The sequence below is a fragment of the Panthera uncia genome, chromosome C2, assembly GCF_023721935.1.
Source record: "Panthera uncia isolate 11264 chromosome C2, Puncia_PCG_1.0, whole genome shotgun sequence".
Classification (NCBI taxonomy): Eukaryota; Metazoa; Chordata; class Mammalia; order Carnivora; family Felidae; genus Panthera; species Panthera uncia.
Window position 1 is genome coordinate 31,240,883 of NC_064810.1, and position 20,350 is coordinate 31,261,232.

General features: G+C 35.3%; 1 protein-coding gene across 1 annotated transcript in view; it reads right to left on the reverse strand.

The window, feature by feature from the left end:
- The window catches only part of ROBO1 (roundabout guidance receptor 1), a 400,374-nt gene that overhangs the window by 64,679 nt on the left and 315,345 nt on the right, over window positions 1-20,350 (reverse strand). The window contains exons 8-14 of the mRNA XM_049628000.1: window positions 19,157-19,281; window positions 15,898-16,069; window positions 8,084-8,289; window positions 6,203-6,284; window positions 5,864-6,032; window positions 5,596-5,762; window positions 229-350 (exon numbers count right to left, since the gene is read on the reverse strand). Coding sequence (XP_049483957.1) covers window positions 229-350; window positions 5,596-5,762; window positions 5,864-6,032; window positions 6,203-6,284; window positions 8,084-8,289; window positions 15,898-16,069; window positions 19,157-19,281 — 1,043 coding nt within the window. The remainder of the gene's footprint in view (window positions 1-228; window positions 351-5,595; window positions 5,763-5,863; window positions 6,033-6,202; window positions 6,285-8,083; window positions 8,290-15,897; window positions 16,070-19,156; window positions 19,282-20,350) is intronic.

Sequence of the window (20,350 nt, forward strand, 5' to 3'; positions counted from 1 at the left end):
TATATATATAACTATATATGTAACTATATATATAAAACTATACACATGTAACTATATATATAACTATATATATAAAACTACATATAACTATAACTATATATATAACTATATATATATATATATATATAGTTATAAGCAATCTGTTCCATAAATACATTTTTTTCATATAATGATCCCCCAGGAGTCATCTTATTAAAACTGAAATCAAATATTGCAACAATGACTCACTGTCCAGTGTACTTCGATTGAAGAGGAAGAAAGGATGGTGGGGTTGTGCAGGTGCAGTACAACATTTCCCAATTCTCTCTGGACCTGCTTGTGATCTACTCCCTGACTTGTTGGGGGAACATCTGCAACAATCCAAGAAGATTGTGTTACATCCTCCACAATGTAACTGACTTGAATGAAAACATAGTGAAACAATCCTTTCATGCATGGCAACTCTCAGAAAAGAAGAATCATTCCAACTGTGAAGTTAACCCATTATACAGAAGAAAATAGGAACAGCTTGACGTTTTCATTAGCAAGTAGATGATGGGAGGGAGGGAGGGAGGGAGGGAGGGAGGGAGGGAGGAAGAGAGAGAGAGAGAGAGAGAGAGAGAGAGAGAGAGAGAGAGAACAGCAGAGGACAAGTAGAAAGCAAGAAAGAGCAGGAAGCAAAAATAACTATGACACAAAGCAGCATCTGAGGGCGCCTCCTACCATGTAATGATGGCTTTCTTGCCAAGCATGAGAGTTGGTGCAATCCCTCTGAGTTTGTTACAAAATTCTACAGTAATCTTGTGTATGCAAGAAAGGATCCAGAAATTGCAAGAGTGGATGAGAAATGAAAAGAATGGAAATGTGGAAGTATAAAAAAAGCACAAAAAGAAAATAGACACCTCACATCTTATACAATGAATTTAGATACCCTCCCCAAAAAGATACATGGTAAGTTATTAGTACCTACAATGGTGGATAGAGAAGCCACCAGTGGAATGGAATGGAATAAAATGAAATAGAGTACAGAAGAGAAGAGAAGAGAAGAGAAGAGAAGAGAAGAGAGAAGAAGAAGAAGAAGAAGAAGAAGAAGAAGAAGAAGAAGAAGAAAAACAAGAAAAAGAAAAAAGAAAAAGAAAAGAACAAAATAAATCTGATGAGGAAAGAGCACTTAACATCTATTTAACTGATGGTTTGCTTTGGTTCACTTATTGTATCACTGTACAGAAGGTTTAATAAAAAGTTCTCAATCTCAAGAACACCAAAATTTAAGAAAGGAGACCTCAAACAAAGTAAGAATTAAACTACTACAAGTGTTCATTTATGTTGCACTTTATTTTTCCCCAAAAAGGAGGGGCTTTGTTCAAGTTACTAAAGTCTCTACTCAATAAAAATTGCCCATTTCTCAAAAGGTTTTCCAAATACATACATTTTGCTTTGATTATAATAATAAAAGGGAATACAGGGTGAAGCAGGAAAGAAAATAAATAATTTTTTGTGGCCAGAATTCTTTTCCTCATAGTATTATATGTTGGCATATACATTCCAGAATATTGACTATCCCATAAACAACAGAAATGATAATTTTAGTTTTCCAAATTTTAGTTTCAGTCTTTAAAGAGCTTACTCTGAACAAGAAGCAAAAGATACGTATATTAAGAATGAGGCTGTCCAGTATTACACTGTATGTTAACTAGAATTTAAATTAAACCTTGAAATGACAAAAAAATGAGGTTGCCAAGGTCTGATGGACTCCATGGAAGGCAAGCGAACAGAAGACAGATCGAGAGTGCTATTTCACACTCTTAGATACAATACTCTTGACTGTACATATATCGGGCCTATCAATTAAGCTTATAAAGAAGCAAGATGAGAAAAACAATGGAGATAATATTGGCTTCTCATACTTTATCATCACTACAAATATCTTTGGCTAACACTGGCCCTCAGGCAACTGATTATCACAGCGTTCAGATGAAAAGCACTTATCTGTCACCCTTCCATCTCAGGACCTCTCTCTTCCCTTTGGGTTTCTATTGCTCCCATGACTCCAACTACCATCTATCCAACTACCATCTATCTCTAGGATAAGAGCGAAGTCCTGGGAATAAGACAGACTTGGGTTTGCACCCAACTCAGCAACTGATCAGCCATTTCACTATTTTTCTGTTTTCTCATATGTTAAATGGCACTACCGATGGTGGCGACTGAATTTCGCCACTGAATTTCGTTAAGTCATATGAAGAGAACTGAATTTCGTTAAGTCATATGAAGTCCTCGTCTTGAAGGCAGGTATTGGATTAATCTGTGTGAACCCAGAACACCTAGCACGGAGCCATACATACAGAATGTGTTCAACAAACACTGGGTGAGCTAAAGGGAATTACTTTATGAAAAACACATCATTATGTCAGCTTCTAAACACCTCCTCTCATATGTAAGCTTCTATCCTCAGGTGTTTTTGAATTGATCCTGTTACTGTTCTTGCTTGTCCTCTTTCTTCTCTTGGGAAAAAAAAGAAAAGGATTATAATGTAAAAGGTCCTTCCGAGCATTCAGAATTAAACTGGGAGGAAATTTTAGATTGTAATTCTATCCAGTTGCTTCCCAAGTGTTGGAATTTATACACAGTCTCTGAAGAGAGACGACCCAGGCCCCGCTTCATTATTTACAACGACTGAGTTCTTATTATCTATACCATACCCATGCTGTACATGCTTGTGTCGCTGGACCTATTCTTCAAAGATAGGGCTCAGAATACTATGCAAACAGGACACATGGACGAAGCACAGTGGTTACAGGAGCGGCAAGCCCAGCATGCCAGCAACGGCCCACACACCCACTACTCGCCCGTGACTCACGGCATCTTCCTTGCAGCATCAAATCCTGTTCTGGGGAAGAGACATCTCGATAGCTGTGTGACAAGGCTCTAAGCCTGGCTGTGAAACGGATCCACCTGAGTCCTGAACTGGAAACTAGGCCTTGTACCTTTAACTGCGACCCAACTCCTTCATAGGAATCCCTCTTTGGGGAAGACTTATTTTTGCAGCCATGTTACTAAAATGGCTACAGACACTATGACTGTTTGTTCTCTTAGGAATCAATTTCCAACCAATAGCAGCCTAACCTTCAGCTGGGCTTCAGGGCATCTCAAACGCAGTCCAAGAACTAGACAACGAAACCTTCCGCAATGTTACGTCTACTCCTTGGACTTGTTTTGGCAGCCCCACCAAGTATCCTCACTGTCCTCCTCTTAAAAGTCTACCTGAAAACGTAGCGCTCAAGAGGAGCACATCATTCCATTCATAATCTGACCAGTTCAGGGTAAAGGGAGGAGATGACTTGATCCAGACGTAGTTCTGCTAATGCCAGCTAAGACTACGTGTGTTCTTTTGGCAAATACAACACTCAATTGGTCAGAGGTGTTTTAACGGACTTCAAAACACTGAACTCTGTCTGCCCCCACCACCCTGACACACATGTACTCCCCCTTTAGGCCTGGGGTCCTCAGTTTGTCTTTCTACAGCTAACTTTTAAAACGTTAAGTTTTAAATTCGCTCCATTAATCTTAATCTTGTCAGTGCTGACCCATCACTTCAGTCTGTTGAGATATATTTAATTCTGATGCTCTCATTCTGCAATCTCGTCTTTCTCAGTGTTATGGCATCTGCAAAGGTTATCAACTTCCTTTATTTTTAGTCCAGACAGTGAAAGAAACACGAGTCCAGTAACAAATTCCTACAGCGTAAAACAGAAACGAGATCTGAGTCTTGGATGCTCATAAGCTGATGAATCCTTGTCCAAACCTGTGGAGTACGGATTTTAGCCGCATGTTTTAGGTGAGGAAGCTGAAGCTCAGAACAAACTAACTGGCTCAGGGCTGCAGAGCTAACAGGTTCAGGAGATGAGACAGAGACTCCTGATTTCAAAACCGTATGCCTACCTCACTGTACCTCCAGTCTTCCCACTGACAGGGGTTCATCCCACTTACGTTGCTCCACTAAGTCAGTTAAAATGTAAAAAGGCTTAAGTTAATTTTCAGATTAAATGTTAATTGCCACATCATTTACAAATAAGGACGTTTATTACAAGACAATTCACAAGAGTAGGTAATTGAGTAGCAGTCAGTCAAAACTTTCACTTAGAGGAGTCTCCTAGGTAGAGACCCGTGTACTGGGGACAGAAATTTAAATTCATTTTACAGCTGTCAAAGGGTCTGCATTCTTTATAAATGTGTATCTAATATTGAAAACCTCAAACTGCATTAAGGCAAGATCCAAGAGTCCTAGCGTTCCTGATGAGGTGAATCATCAGAGCAAATATAGGCATTTGGGTGTGTTGGACTCATACAGCAAGAGACAAATGTGGGCACGTTCTGCAACTCCATTTGCTTTCTCCGTAAATTCTAGAACAAAAGGTCCCTCAACAGAGATTCCTTATACACTCATTAGAAAAGACAAAACATGCAAAATGGTTGGCAGACCCTCTCTAAAATCAGGAAAAAGTAGTTCAAGTCTTCCAATTTTGTGTGCACAACTCGTTTCTATCACTTCAAGTGACATTTTTTCCTTTGAAAAGGTACAACTCAAGATTGAGACATCACGATTCCTCTGTCTGTTGAGAAAATAACTGTCTATTTCTAATCACTACCATCTAGAATCATCTTTCTTTTTTAATATAAGGATAACCATACTTTAATTACGATGACAATATATCTTTTAAAAAGTTAAAGCTTGATTCAAATCATCTTTTTATTCATCATGTAAATTTTACTCTTCTTAAAGCTTTAAAATAACAAGTGGAGTATGGTGGTGGATAGGAGATAACCTGCTGAAAGCTAAACACGATTTTTATTCATAAAAGATAGTAAAAAGCAGTACATCTAGAATGTGGGCCAAGTAAGCAGATTTCTAATTTCAAATGTTTTTTAGAAGTAGCTTCTACATATTCATTTTCCTTTTATCTGTTTCTTTAACCCAGCCTTGACCAAATATACATGACATCATTTAAAAGTTTAATATATCACAGCTCATATAATTGACAATGAAAGACAGGCCAGACAATGTACAGACCTAAATTATTTTTCCCCATGCTTTATAGGAGGTTGACTGCACAGCTGAATTAAGAACAAATGCAAGTTTATCTTCCAAATCTCTCTTAAACTTGCCTGATTTTCCACAAAATATTACTTGACTAGTGTTGTGATATTCAAAACTCATCCAGAAATTCATGAGCGCTAATCTCAACACAGGTGAAATTGACTCAATCTTAAACACAATTATTATGTGATTAAGATTTTACACCCACATATAACCATATCGAAAAATCAAGAAATCGAATATAATACAAAAATACATAGTATTTTTATCTCATTAGATTATGATTCTATAAAATGGGAAACCTGCTCTTTCTTATCAATCTTATCTTGGAGTATGTGGTACAGAAAACAATAAAGTTTGCAGACAGTGTGTTTGTGTATTAAAAATTAATTGAGCAACTCGAAGAACAGATCTATATCATGTATGCAATTGTAGCATTATGCAGTACAAATTACTGGCTTATAAAATTACATCTAAGGACAAGTAGGTGTCACAAGGTTGAGTAAATCAGTATTTACCTTGCGTTTTCACTGGATCTGATATCTGGCTTGGATCACTAATTCCATATGCATTTGCTGCTCTCACAAGGAAAAGGTAAATTGCATTAGGTTTTAGTCCTTTAATGGCGAATGTTTCCGTTTTCACATTCTCTGCTACAGTCTGCCAGCTGCTACCAGATGCGTGGCTGAGGAAAGATACACAAGTTAGAACATGCATATTTAACGGTAAACCAAAAAAACAAAACAAAACAAAAAGACCAACTAGGAAACATCATCTTTACTCTACCTGAAGGCTTCTATAATGTAAGATGTTGGAGTTGCACCTGAATTCAAATTTGGTTGCCATGACAAGGTTACCGTATTTCTGCTGACATCTGTAACTTCAGGTTTTGAGGGGGCACTAGGGATTAAATTTGGGTCAGTGGGTCTTGGAGGCTGAACTGGAACTCCAAATTCTAATCAAAGGGCAAAAGAGGACAGATGTTTACACATACACAGATAAGCATGTAAAGGTAGATTACACAATTATACACCTCTTCAGGCATCAGAACATCCACTTTGTCCATTTGCCAGTAAATAAACAACCTCCTTTTACGCTTTAAGGCAAAAATGCTATCTAATTTACCTTGGACTTCAATGTAAGCACTCCATGTTGCCTCACCACTGGGGGTTGATGCAATGCAGGTGTACCGACCTGTGTCACCCAGCTGAGAAGACAGAAAATAAATATTTGGAACAATCGAGAGCTCAATGGGCTGGAAAAGCAATGATAGGTTTGTATATGTCCCATGAATATGGATAACTACATTAAAATTCAATAACTAGAAACTTCCTCTTAATTGAATATATTTTTACTGAATGTAAAGGAAAATATTACATGAATACAGAAAATAAGATTTTATATGGTTATTTTAATTGTATAACAAAAATATAATGTGTAATTGCTTTACCTTATCACTATTTTCAGTGTCAGGGACAATAAACAATGAGGTATTCAAATTCAGAGCACTAATTTTAATTACTAAATTATATCTTCATATTCAATGTCACGTGGTAATCCTCATAAAGTTTAGCCAATGACTATTCTTGCTATTTCATATTTTATTAGAGTTACATCCATGTGTCTGAGATAAACATATATTATAGAAAAAGGATAAACACAAAATGATTTCTTCTCAAAGTATTCACTCTTTTTTCCCATTTTATTTTATTTTTTTCAACCTGTGACTGAAGGCAATTTTAATAAGTATAAGGTCAAACCTCAGCTAGAATGAATGGTCTCTTTCCCTTCTCAAGACTGAATGCCAGAAAACAAACCGGGGTCACATCTTCAGCTTTAAAATTATCACTAGAAGGGGTGCCTGGGTGGCTCAGTTGGTTAAGCATCCAACTTCGGCTCAGGTCATGATGTCACAGTCCATGGGTTCAAGCCTCGTGTCGGGCTCCGTGCTGACAGCTCAGAGCCTGAAGCCTGCTTCGGATTCTGTGTCTCCCTCTCTCTCTGCCCCTCCCCTGCTCGTGCTCTGTCTCTCTCTCTCTGTCTCTCAAAAATAAATAAACGTTAAAAAAATTAAAAAAAAATTATCACTAGCATAAGGAACCCATACACCTTTGCTTAATTAAGATAGTAATTCTATCTTCGAGTAACATTTGATAAAGCAAGAATGTTGCCATCTTGCTCTGGTAACTGCAGGAACAAAACTGCAATCGGCCTCACAAAGAAGTACAACATATTAACTTTCATGGCACGTAATATGAACTCTCATGGTCATCCAAAACTCCCAAGAAGCCACCCACAACAGGCAATAAAGCGAGTGAAATTTATGTTTATTGCTGTCAAAGCTGTTCTTTCATATGCCTTGTGAGCTTGTCTGATCTTGACCTAAAAGAAAAGGCAAAATCAAAACAAAACAACACAGTCCTGAAAGAACAGGTAGGGAGGTGTGATGCCCTGGGAAGGTAAATCCCTAAATTGTTCTCATAGACTTGTGGGCTTTTCATCATTTCACATTCTGATTTGAAATGTGCACTCAGTGTGGACACCTGCTACATAGTTTTTGTTTGCATGTATAGTGTTCTGCTTTGCAAAATGTGGAGCCAAATATTCACAGAGAAGAACCGTTCATGGACATTGTAGGTAAATGGTACTGGAGAAATATCTTTGAAAAATCCTTTATGGAATGACTGCATTATACCACTATCTGGAAGGCATTTTTTCTCCCACAAGTTCCTGTCTATTTTCTTCAACATGTCTCAAAAATATTTTTTCTCCTTAAAACAAACAAACAAAAACAAACGAACAAAAACTACCCCTTACATTACTTGCTATGAGCTAAGTTTTGAATCAAATCATGTTAAATATATAAAAGAATAAAGCATCAATTAAAAATATATTAGTATTGTTATTCAGCATTTCATTGGTTCTAAAACGTGAGACTTCAGCACCAGTTGCTGGAGGCAAAAACCAAAGTGGATCAAATGGGAAACGGGGGTCATTTTAAGTTACCTTAGCATATCGGATCTGCAGCACTCCTGTCTCCAGCTGTTTGATTCGAGAATCTTGGGTTGAAACAAGGACTCCATCCTTTCTCCAAAGAATCGTGGGTGCTGGACTGCCTGTGGCCACACAGCTGAGCACTAAAGTACCATCCACGGCCACAGTCTGATTCACAGGACCTTGTCGAATGACCGGGGGAGGCCGGTCTGCAATCACTGCCAGAAGAAACAGGAAATAGATTTCTACAACTGGAAGCAATTTTCTAATCATCCAAGCAACAGCAATTGCTCTAGGCTTTGAAACAAACTAATTAAACAAGTAATTAAAGTAGGAGCCATGCATTATTCAGAATGCATTTATATGATGCTTTGGTTCAGGACATAAAAATGAGATACAATACACTCCTTTCCAATGACCCACAACTGCCTGAGCATGCTACTCTGTCAAGGGGCCTCTTTCACTTAAGAGTCTGAGGAGGAAATAAGAATTGTGGACGGCGAAGTATATGCATAGTGGTGAAAAGTGGAATGCTGTACTTTTTAAACATTAAAATATGTAAAAATAAAACACAACAAATAACCACCTACCCCAAGGAAACTAATGAGACAATATTTTCATAAATGAACTAAAGTCAGCTTGCTATCTGATAACTGTTTTGTGCCCAATGTAAAAAATTATGGCATCATACCAGCATGTCTGACAATTTTGGATTCAAATAAGTGCTTTAGACTTTCATGACTTACAAGTCAATATGCTTGAGCTCTACCTTGGAATTCTATTAACAGAATACATGGGTAAAAATTTCCTAAACCTAATGAATACATAAAAAACTGAAAAAGTGCCCAAAATCCATTGTTAGTAGGCTAATCCAAAAATATAACTCAAGCCAATCCCCTAACCTAAAAATACCGTACTTTCATCCTGGAACTACCAGGGCCTGAAAAACACTTTGGCAAATTCTATCACCTTAGTAGTTTTAATGTACTATGGAAGGAAACAATGGAAGGCATTTTCATAGTAAAAAAAAAAAATGTTCTTCTTTTTATATGAAAAACTAAAAACTTTATCTCAGGTAAGAAAGCCATTATTTAGAGGAAAAATCAGAAACAACTGCAGACTAACTAGAATAGCTTGCATTAGAGAGATGTTCTCAGTTCTCATCCCCTGATTAGTCAATTCAGGTGAAATTCTATAGATGCTGTTTTTCATTATGAAACCTAAAAACTAGGTGTAAGAAATTTTTGTCATTAACAAGCCATAAATTCTGAATATTAGCTAAACATTTTTAAGTCACAAATATATAAAAGACAGTTTTAAGAAGTCTCCTGATTAAAAGAAACTGGTTGCCAGAGTAACCAAATTTTGCATGCAAGAATTTGCCAAGCTGGATGCGTCATGTTCAAAGTTCTATGCACCAAAGAGTTTCACAAGCTGGAGCCACACTTCACTTTGTTCTTCATTTACCATGCAATAATTATTAGTTTTATGCATTCAATTTAAGCAAAAACAAAAAAGCAAGAGAGTGAAATCGGCAACTGCCTTTTCACTCCACCCTTCTGATTCTCTACCATACTTGATTACTGGTATGAAATTTGCTAATATCAGGGAGGCGTGTTCGCAGGCTGGAGTTTGTAACCTGGCAGGAGTGTTTCAGGGACTCCACAGATGAAAAATGTAAGTCAGTTAATTCCTTTGTTCAGAACTGTTTCATCTTTGCAACATTTTCTGCTGAGATTGGCTAAAATCAAATTAGAGGCCCCTCCTGATAAGTATGAAAAAAGAATGAAAGTGTTTTATTGCATTGGGTTTCATAAGATTCTACCACCTGTGTTCCCTTGATTGTAAGAATGAATGAATATTTATTTCTAGACATTAATTAAATTAGTAGCAGTGTTTCTTTATTACTGATTATAATTAAATCCAGTAATGGAGTGGCTTACATTTGGTAGTCTTGTTATATTTAGAAATAATCCAATATCTGGGGGTTATTCAGTTTCCTGTATCTTTATAGTTCTTCAATGTTTGTATCATTTTTAGCATCATTCATACCTCCCACCCTATCCCAACCCAGTCTAATGATGCTGTTTCTCTGTTATTTATTTCTTCCTGGTTTATACTGGGTAGTTTACAAAAATAAGGCAAGAGAAGAGGAGTGTAGTTAATTATCAGCTCCATCTGTCATGTGTCTTTGGGCAGCTTCCTTAAATTCTCTAAGCCTCCGTTTTTGTTTGTTTGTTTGTTTGTTTGATCTGTGGAAGATAGTAACATTCTAGCCAGCTCAGGGGATTGCTATGAAGATTTAAATGGAATAACAGATATGAAGAAGCTTTGCTAATTGCAAAAAGCTAGAAACATATATGGATTATGATACTGCCATTTGCCCTTTTCTGTAAAAACCTGATAGATAGGTAAATCAGAGCTGAAGGAGTTCATTAAAGCAATTTCACATTTTTAGGTAGAAAAAATGAAATACTCTGTGTTGTCACAGAGTAGAATAAAATATTGATGACATCTATGTTTCATTTCATCTATCATTTATGTAAACATAAATTTATGCAAACTAAAGAGTGTCGTCCATTTCTTTAAAAAAATATTTATTTAGTTTGAGAGGGAGAGAGAGAGTGCAAACAGGGAGAGGAGCAGAAAGAGAAGGGGAGAGAGAATCCCAAGGAGGCTACCTGCTGTTGGTGAGGAGCCCAACTGGGGCTCCATGTCACAAAACATTAGATCATGACCTGTGCAGAAATCAAGAGTCAGACACCTAACAGACTGAGCCACCCAGGTGCGCCCCTGTAGTGAGGTCCATTTCTGAGTCAAACCTCAAATTAAGGCTCTAATATTTTACACTGGTATTATTAGAATGAATTATCATTATTAAAATGAATTTTAAGGAGTGAATAAATGCATCTTAGAGGAAGATGTAGCCCTAAAATGAAAATGTTCCATAACCGTGCTATCCAACACAAAAGCCAACAGCATCCATGGATCCCGATCATCTGAGTGCAACTAGAGTAAATGAGGAACTAAACGTGTAATTTTAGTTAGCTTTAAGTAATTGAAATTCCAATTTAAATAATCTCATGTGGCAGCTGGCTACCATACTGAACAGTACAAACTTTTGTTTTAAGTCTCAGTTCTGCTACTTAGTATCTGTATGATTGGGGCCTACCTTTTCACCAGTCTCTGCCTCCATTCCCTGATCTGTAAAATGAGATGTTGTCAAATTGGAAATTGTTGATATGCGAAACGACCGTAGCATTCGTGCCTGGCACAAAGGAAGCACTGAATAACTGTAACTTATTATTAATGAGCATCAGTATGGTGGTGATCGTGGTGAGAATACTGCTGGTATAGTCAGTGTCACCGGTGGTATAGCCCTGTTCCAGCAGAGTTTACCAAAGCTATCTTTTCCACACATTCATGAAAAATATAAAGGCCCTAAAAAAATGAGACTATGTCATCAGAAGAACGATTTGGTTACTTCAAAAGCAATGATCATAAAGACTATGTTAATACATGTAAATACATTTATAAAATAATTCTAAGGGAACAAATGACAAAAATGGTTTTTCTATTGACTGGTTTGAGTATGCAAAGTTAATATTTACATACCAACAAACATTGGTTTGCAAACATATCTTGCAATACTTACGAGTTAGGGAACTGAAACTGACAGTACAAGTCACTTGTCTACATCAAATAGTAATTGTCAGGTATCTCTTTTTTGAATAAAAGTGAACCCTCGTTTCTCTGCATACCAGTAACTTTTGAAAGATGAATGCAAGTGATTTCTTTTTAATTTTATACATCATTTGGAAGCCATTAACTAATTTTCTTGCATTCTACCAATCAAGGAAAGAAACATTTTCAATTAAATAGGTGATATGGATTTCTATGTTCCTGAGTCAAATGCCATTTGGGGCAGAGGCCACAGCTATAGAGAAGCAGCATTTTAAAGACAGCTGCTGGTCCACCAAATTCTGTGCCTCCTGTTTTACTCTGCCTTTGTCTTTGTTCTTTTTGCAAACAATAAAGATCAAGAAGCTACATTCAAATAGCATCCAGAAAGTATTCTGCCTACTAGCTCTCCTCTTGATTTGATTTATGCAAATACTGATGTTGCCAGCACTCACAATAGTAATAGTTTACCTGTGAAGAACGAGTCCATACTTGTTGTGTGTGCAATATCAATGAATTCCAAAATAAAGAAAACAAAACTAAAAATACAGTACCACCACAAAGCATACACAAAGCCACCTTAAATCTTCCCCGAGAATGTAAAACGAATTAGTATATTTAGTGTTAGGTTTTTGTTTTGTGTTAGTTTAGCAAAAATTGCTAGCCTTGATCTATTTTCATAAATGTAGCACTTTATGATAATGTCATGTCAGATGGCATGTAGAAAGCTTTGCTTTCAATTATCAATGAGAATGGTAAGAAATACTTGAAAGTATCTTACCATAGGTTTCTCTGGCCATTTTTCATGTACACCTGTATATACAAGTTGCTTCTACACATAAAGTTGAAATATTAAATTTTTGTGCAATTCTGCATTGTACTTCTACATACTGATTATATCGGTCATTATCAAATTCATTACCACCTTCATAACCATCATCTAATAGCTTTTTTTAAATTTTTTTTTAACGTTTATTTATTTTTGAGACAGAGAGAGACAGAGCATGAGCAGGGGAGGGTCAGAGAGAGAGGGAGACACAGAATCTGAAACGGGCTCCAGGCTCTGAGCTGTCAGCACAGAGCCCGACGCGGGGCTGGAACTCACGGAGCGTGAGATCATGACCTGAGCTGAAGTCAGCTGCTTAACCGACTGAGCCACCCAGGCGCCCCTCTAATAGCTTTAATGTATGTAAGAAACCATACAAACATTTTAGGTCATTCTAACTCACTGGAGCCAGTACATATATACTATGCATCACAGACAGGGGTAAGAGTTGGGGCTTTGGAATGACATAATCATAACCTTGAATTCTGACTTAACCAAGAGTTAGCTGTTCATTCTATCCATGTTTCATCCATTCATTCAAAAATTATATATTGAGTATGTATTATGTGCCAGACTTTGGTAGTATGATACTGAGTATATATTTATTGGACAGACATGGGTCCTGCTCTCATAGAACTTAATTTCTAATGAAGAATACAAAAAAATAAATATAGAATGCAGAAAGGTATAGGATGTAATCTTTGTATAGATGACAGGGTGAAGAATGCTCATGTTTGAGGAGTTAGGGAATGCTTCTTGAAGTAAGTGAAATTTCAAGCCAGTAGAAACAACATATGCAGAAGTCTTCAGATAAAAGAAATACATAGGAAACACAATAAAATGAGGGCAGGTGAGCAGATACAGTATTCACAGCTGAGGCTGCAGATAAATTGTAAAGCATATGAACTAATATAAACTTTATCCTGAGAGTACTAAGAAACAAATTAATCAGATTAATGTGTTAAAAATATCCTCCAGAATTTTTTTTTTAATTTCAAAATGCTATCTTTAAAATCTTAGCTAACATTACACTTACTTCTCTTCTGAGGTTAGGATCAAGAAAAATATTTCCACTATCACCAATTCTATTCATTATACTGTAGAGCACAGACAATGCAGGACAAGTAAGAGAAATAGAAAGTATAAGTATTGGAAAGAAGAAGTAAACCTGTTTCATTTGCAGTTGACACAGTTTTGTTCATAGAAATTTCAAAATAAGCTACATATAAACTATTATATATGAGTGTATTTAGAAAGTTGCTGGATACAGGGTTAATATACAAAGAATCAATTGCACATCTTGCCTCAAACAATACAATAATGAAATTTATATGCATATATATGCAGTCACATCAAAAATCAATATCCTAGATATAAGTCTGTCAAAATATAGGGAAGATCTATACCCTGAAGAGCGTAAAACACTATTGAGAGAATTAAAGATTTACCTAAATTGAGACATATATATGTGGAATTTATACCATTTCCCTAAATTAGAAGACTAAGATTGTTAAGATGTTAATTTTTCTTAAACTGTTCAGTAATTTAAGTGAAATCAAAATTAAAATCTCACATTTGTTGTTGTTGTTTACAGTGTGTGTGCATGTGTGTGTGTGTGTGTGTGTGTGTAAAAATTGACAAGTTAATTTTAAAATTTATAAGAAGATGCAGAGAACCTCTAGTAGCCAACCCAAAACAAAACAAAACAAAACAAAACAAAAAGTAGGACACTTACATTACCCATTTATAAGACTTAGTATAAAGCTAAAATAATTAAGACCATACATACTGGCATAATATAAACAGAATATAATACAGAGAATAAAAGCAGGCCCATACACTTATGTTCATCTGAATTATGATTAAAATGTAATTCAGTGAGGAAAACACTGAGTTTTCCATAAATGATGCTGGAACAATTAGTATCCACATGGGGGGAAAGGAATTTTGACCCTTGTTTTATACCACATGCAAAAAAAATAAGAATAAAAATGGATTAAGAACTCCAATCTTAGAAGTATAGACAATAAAACTTCTAAAAAGAGACATAGGAGAACGAATGTGTACATGACCTCGAGGTAGAATAGAAAATTAAAAGCACCAACTAAAAAAGAAAAATAATACATTGGTCCTAATTAAAATTGGTTATTTAAGCCTTAAAATCATTAGGGAAATTACTAAAACTAAGTATTTATAACACATATTTGATAAAAGCTTATATCTGGAATATATGAGAAAATGAAAAAAAATAGGTATATTCATCTGCCAAAAGGCAAACCAAGATAATTGAGTGCAAATGCCCATCTACAGACTTGTACAGGGATATTTAGCTTTATTAACTAATAAAAGCCCTAAACTGAAAGCAATCCATCAATAGAGGAGTACACAAATTGTGAGCTATTTATATAATAGAATACTATACAGCAATAAAAGAATATTATATCTATGTATATGTATATTTATATTTGTATTATAAATATGTATATATTTAGGTATATATGTATATACACAGGTGTGTATATATATTTATATGTATATAATTTTTTCTTTTTTCTCAAATTATTACTAGTCTCCATCTTACAGTGTGAGGATTTTCTCCATCAAGGTGTCTTCATAATGTACTTGGCATTAATTGATCAGGTTTGAGGGAATTGAAAAACAGGACAAAATCAAATTATTGAAGAAAACTTGTTCATTATAATGAATTGTGACTTGGACTTATCAGCAATTCCTTTTATCCCCTTAATTTAGAGGGGAAAAGACGATATTTTACACTAAGAGATTTAAAAATAACTTTATTTTCTAAAACAAGGAAACATTCCTATGCACAGCTATTCACTATAAACTTCTTGTTTAATTGTTATGCTTTTATGGACATGACTCAATGCTAGAAATTTATAGTATATACCAAGTTAAAATAAGAATAGTTTTAGGGGCACCTGGGTGGCTCAGTTGGTTGGGTGACTGGCTTCAGGTCAGGTCATGATCTCACAGTTTGTGGGTTCAAGCCCCGTATCGGGCTCTGTGCTGACAGCTCAGAGCCTGGAGCCTATTTCAGATTCTGTGTCTCCCCCTCTCTCAACCCCTCCCCTGCTCACTCTCTGTGTCTCTCTGTCTCTCAATAACAAATGAACGTTGAAAAAATAATAAAAAAAAAAAGAATAATTTTAGACTTCGTCATTGTATTGACATCCTTTTTAGCTTCACACCAAAAGTGCCATCAGAAAGAATATACAGTAGAAAATAAACACATTTACTGGCACACTTTTTAGACCATAAACCAAACTTTAATATTTTAAAATAAAATACTCTACTTTACCATCAGTTACTTCCAAATATGCTTTTGTGATGATACTTCCAGCAACATTTAAAGTCTGGCAGATATAATAACCAACATCAGATCGCTGGACGTTAGTGATAGTGAGATCACCAGTCTGGGAGACTGAAAAACGGCTAGTTGACTGTGGTGGCTGATATGAGAAAAGCAGATTCTAGAACCCAGTATTTGGGAGGAAAGAATAACAATAGGTTAATTGCCAGGTTCTAATATTTTGGCATATATACATAAATATTTATAAACATGTATATAAATGCATACGCATACACATGCATACCACACAATATATACACAAATGAGCTAAATATTCTTTAATCACATACCGACATATGTAGATGTACACACATATATAGACACCAAGTTTAATGACCTAGCCTTAAATAGGATCATTTTAAAATTTAAATAAATTCAAAATGTTGATAGGTGCTTTTATAATGATCAATTTCAAATAATACTAGATATAAAAGTAGTAGGTATCAACAGAGCTAAAACTTTTACATGTTAATCAAAAAAAAGTCAGGGGCGCCTGGGTGGCTCAGTTGGTTAAGTGGCCGACTTCAGCTCAGGTCATGATCTCGCGGTCCCTGAGTTCGAGCCCCACGTCGGGCTCTGGGCTGATGGCTCAGAGCCTGGAGCCTGCTTCTGATTCTGTGTCTCCCTCTCTCTCTGCCCCTCCCCCGTTCATGCTCTGTCTCTCTCTGTCTCAAAAATAAATAAAACGTTAAAAAAAATTAAAAAAAAAACAAAGTCAAAGCTTTGCTTTATATATGTATGACTATTAGGACTATAAACAATAAATCCTTTAATATACAAACAAAATTAAAATTTAAGCACATTCTGACAAATTAAGTTCAAAGAAACTTTTTTGGCACCAGAAAAAGTATCTCTGTTATCTGTCCATTATAAAAGTTCAGTAACTTTTATCAAACTGTAAATAGTTTCTTACTTCTCCTCTTAGTGAGGCATATCCGTTATGGATCATTTTGAAATTCAAATATTAAATTTAAGAATTCATAATGGAGTTTTATTTCTGTAGAAATTCATCTTATATACAAAGTCAACACAAGATGTGATATTATTTTATGGTACGAATTTCTCCCTATGAATCTCAAAGTTTGTTCCCCTGTTAGAGAGAGTATATATATTTCATGGGAAATTAACACTTCATGAAATAAATAAAGTCAAGATTTCTTCTAACCAAATAAAGTTGTTCCTTTTTACAAGTTTAATTGCCTTGGACAGCTCAATCAGTTAAGTGTCTGACTCATGATTTCAGCTCAGGTCATGATCTCTCCTTTCCATGAGATTGAGCCCTGCGTGGGGCTCTGCACTGATGGTGTGAGGCTTGCTTGGAATTCTCTCTCCCTCTCTCTCTGCTCCTCCCCCACTCATGCACACCCCCCCCCCGCCCCCGCCATTTCAAAATAAATAAACATGAAAAAAATTAAATGAATAAAAGTTTCACTGCCTCTTAAAATATGTAATTTTATAAAGGCTTATGTACTATTTCATGAATATATGTCCAGTGACAAAATTTTAGGAAAAAGTAAGTTGTATTTTTTTATTTTAATTTTTTTTAGCAAGTTGTATCATTAAACTAAACCAAACCAAGTCAAAATCATTTCAAAATTTGATATAGAGTTTACATAACTTAATGAATAATTTATTTAAATAACTAAATGAGTCATTAGAATACTACTCTGTTAAGAAGAAGTTCTAGTGGATTTACTATATAGATTTTCTTATATAATATGCTTTCAATTCTTTCTGTTCTACAAAATTTTTTTTTTTTTTTTTTTTTTTTTTGCTGTAATTTGCTATCAGCAAAGTTGTTCTTCGAGGCCAAATGGAATGTGTTAGAAACAACAAAAGGTACTGTAACTCAAATGATGGGTCTATATACCATAATCAACTTAATATTTGCCTACCAAAGTGAAAACAAAAGTGAACTTGTTACATTGCCTATGAAAGATTAGTGAGTGCAGTCAGTAAACTACCTATATGTTACTTCATATGAACACAATAGAAGCAAGACCATGAAACAACTCACCCAAGATTGAGTTAAGCAAAAAATAAAAGAAGCTAGGAATAACTGTATTAAAAAATGAATGAGAATCTTTTTTATAAGTATCAGAAACAAGCAATGGCAAATGCTTATTTTGTTGAAGAAGGCAAGTCAATAAGAGATAAGAAAAAGAAGACTTAGGTTTAAAAGCTATTTTAAAGTTTCCTATTATTTTTAATGTGAAATTATTTCAAAATTTCCTTTTTATTAAGGTGAAGCCTAATCGTGAACTTAGAATTTGTAACAGCATAGAATTTTACATTTTAGTTCAATGTATATAGAAAATTCTGGTTTATAAATGTTTAGAGAATGGGATTAGATAGCAAATCGCAATCAGATGATAGTTTTCAAAGAATTAGAATACACTGAACTGTATTTAACATGACATCTATATTAAACAGACTAACACATGGTTTGATGAATCTTTGACATGCAAAAATTGATATATATAGTTGATATTTATGTATATATGTATCTATATACACACACACATAAACATACATAAAGAAGTGAAGAAGACAGTTGAGAATCCTGACGTTTTCAGAGAAATTGCACTGAATAATTGCCATCTGTTTGAAATGTGTGTAAATCTCTGTTAACATATAATTACAGATATCTGAATAATAGAAATGATAATTAATTAAATTACACTGAGAAAAAGTACAGGTTTTTTTTGTTTAATTTGGCTGAATTGGAAGTAAAGATAAATTATATATGATAATTACCATGCTATATATCACCCTATGTACCAAAACTAGGCAGGAAAATAGGCTTTTTTAAATGTTTATTTATTTTTGAGAGAGAGAGGGAGACACAGCATGAGCAGGGGAAGGACAGAGAGAGAAGGAGACAGAGAACCTGAAGCAGACTCCAGGTTCTGAGCTATCAGCACAGAGCCCGACATGGGGCTCAAACCCACAAACTGTGAGATCATGACCTGAGCCAAAGTCTGACGTTTAACCGACTGAGCCACTCAGGCACCCCAGGAAAATTGCTTTTAGAATTACAACAATAAATGAATTTTTTTTTCTTTTCTTTCATTGTTGACGTCTTCTAGGGTATTCAGAGAATTTTCAGTTCTCTTAAAACAACAACTGTATAACTAAATAATGCTTTGGTTTTTCTTACATTTCAGGCACCCACCTTAGCTGACTGAAATATAGAACAAGGTCTTACCTGACTCCCCTCTCGTCTCCAAAAAATAGCTGGTTGAGGATTTCCAGTTGCTTCACACTGAAAAGTTACAGTTCGCCCCAAAGCAACAACCTGGTCACGGGGTTTCACAACAAAATGTGGAGGTTCTAAAGGAGATGAAACAAATTACACCAAATCAAAACATGTAGTTATTATCCTAATGGAGACAATTTGCTGATATCCCAAGTGCTGCCATTATTTTACATGATTCATTATGCACTATAACAGGTACCCATTCTCATCCTTAATTTAATCGAAGTTAAAGTGTTAAGGGCATATTTATAGAAGAGAATAGAGATTTTTTGTGAAGCAGTTTTCTTTTTTTTTATTGGTTGACCTTCTAAGATTAACCTCCACATTAAAAAGAATTCTTGAGCTGCAATTTGACCCTTTACATTCAATGTATACCTGAAATGTGTACGAACGAGTATCTTTTCTCATTTAGAGCTGCTTAAAGCTGAATGGACTTTAATCATATACACAAGGACCTCCTGACGTAAGCAGGCCCTAAAATTACTTTAATTTAACTCAAAAGCTCCTGAAATGCTACCATGGAAATTATAACCACTTAGAATCTTCAGTCCAATTACTTGAATGGAAATGAATTTAAAGCAATAGTTGAGTCAAATGCCTCCTTCATTTACATAGGCAAGGGCATGTTCAAACAGAATATATATGGAAATGAGGGCAAATTTGAAACATCTGCTCATCCTGACATTATAAATACTGCCAGCTTTGTCCAAACTGTTTGATTTATACAGACTTTAAATGGCCACTTCATCCAGCAGTAAATAGAGTGTCAGAAAATTGTGTCAGTTACATTGAGAGCAACGGCAGCTGAAAACACTAGGTGTGCTGATGGAGTCACTTCTGGGGGGAGAGAAAAAAGCTGTTTTGGGGGCCGTGCTTTATGCTTAGAAAAATACGCACTGAATGTAAGTCTTTTTACCTACTGTTTACACTTTTCAAATTCATTTCTTATCAGCTGTCTGAAACACCTAATTATTCTCCTCTCTTGTCTCAGTTCAAATTGAAGTGAACATTTCAAGCCAGACATTTAACAGTTTATACAGGATAGGGTTCTTCTAATCCACTTTTTAAGACTGTTCCATTTTTTTAAACCTCTTCTTTAAAGGTACTTTTAGTTACTTATATCAGTCACTTAGGATAATGCCT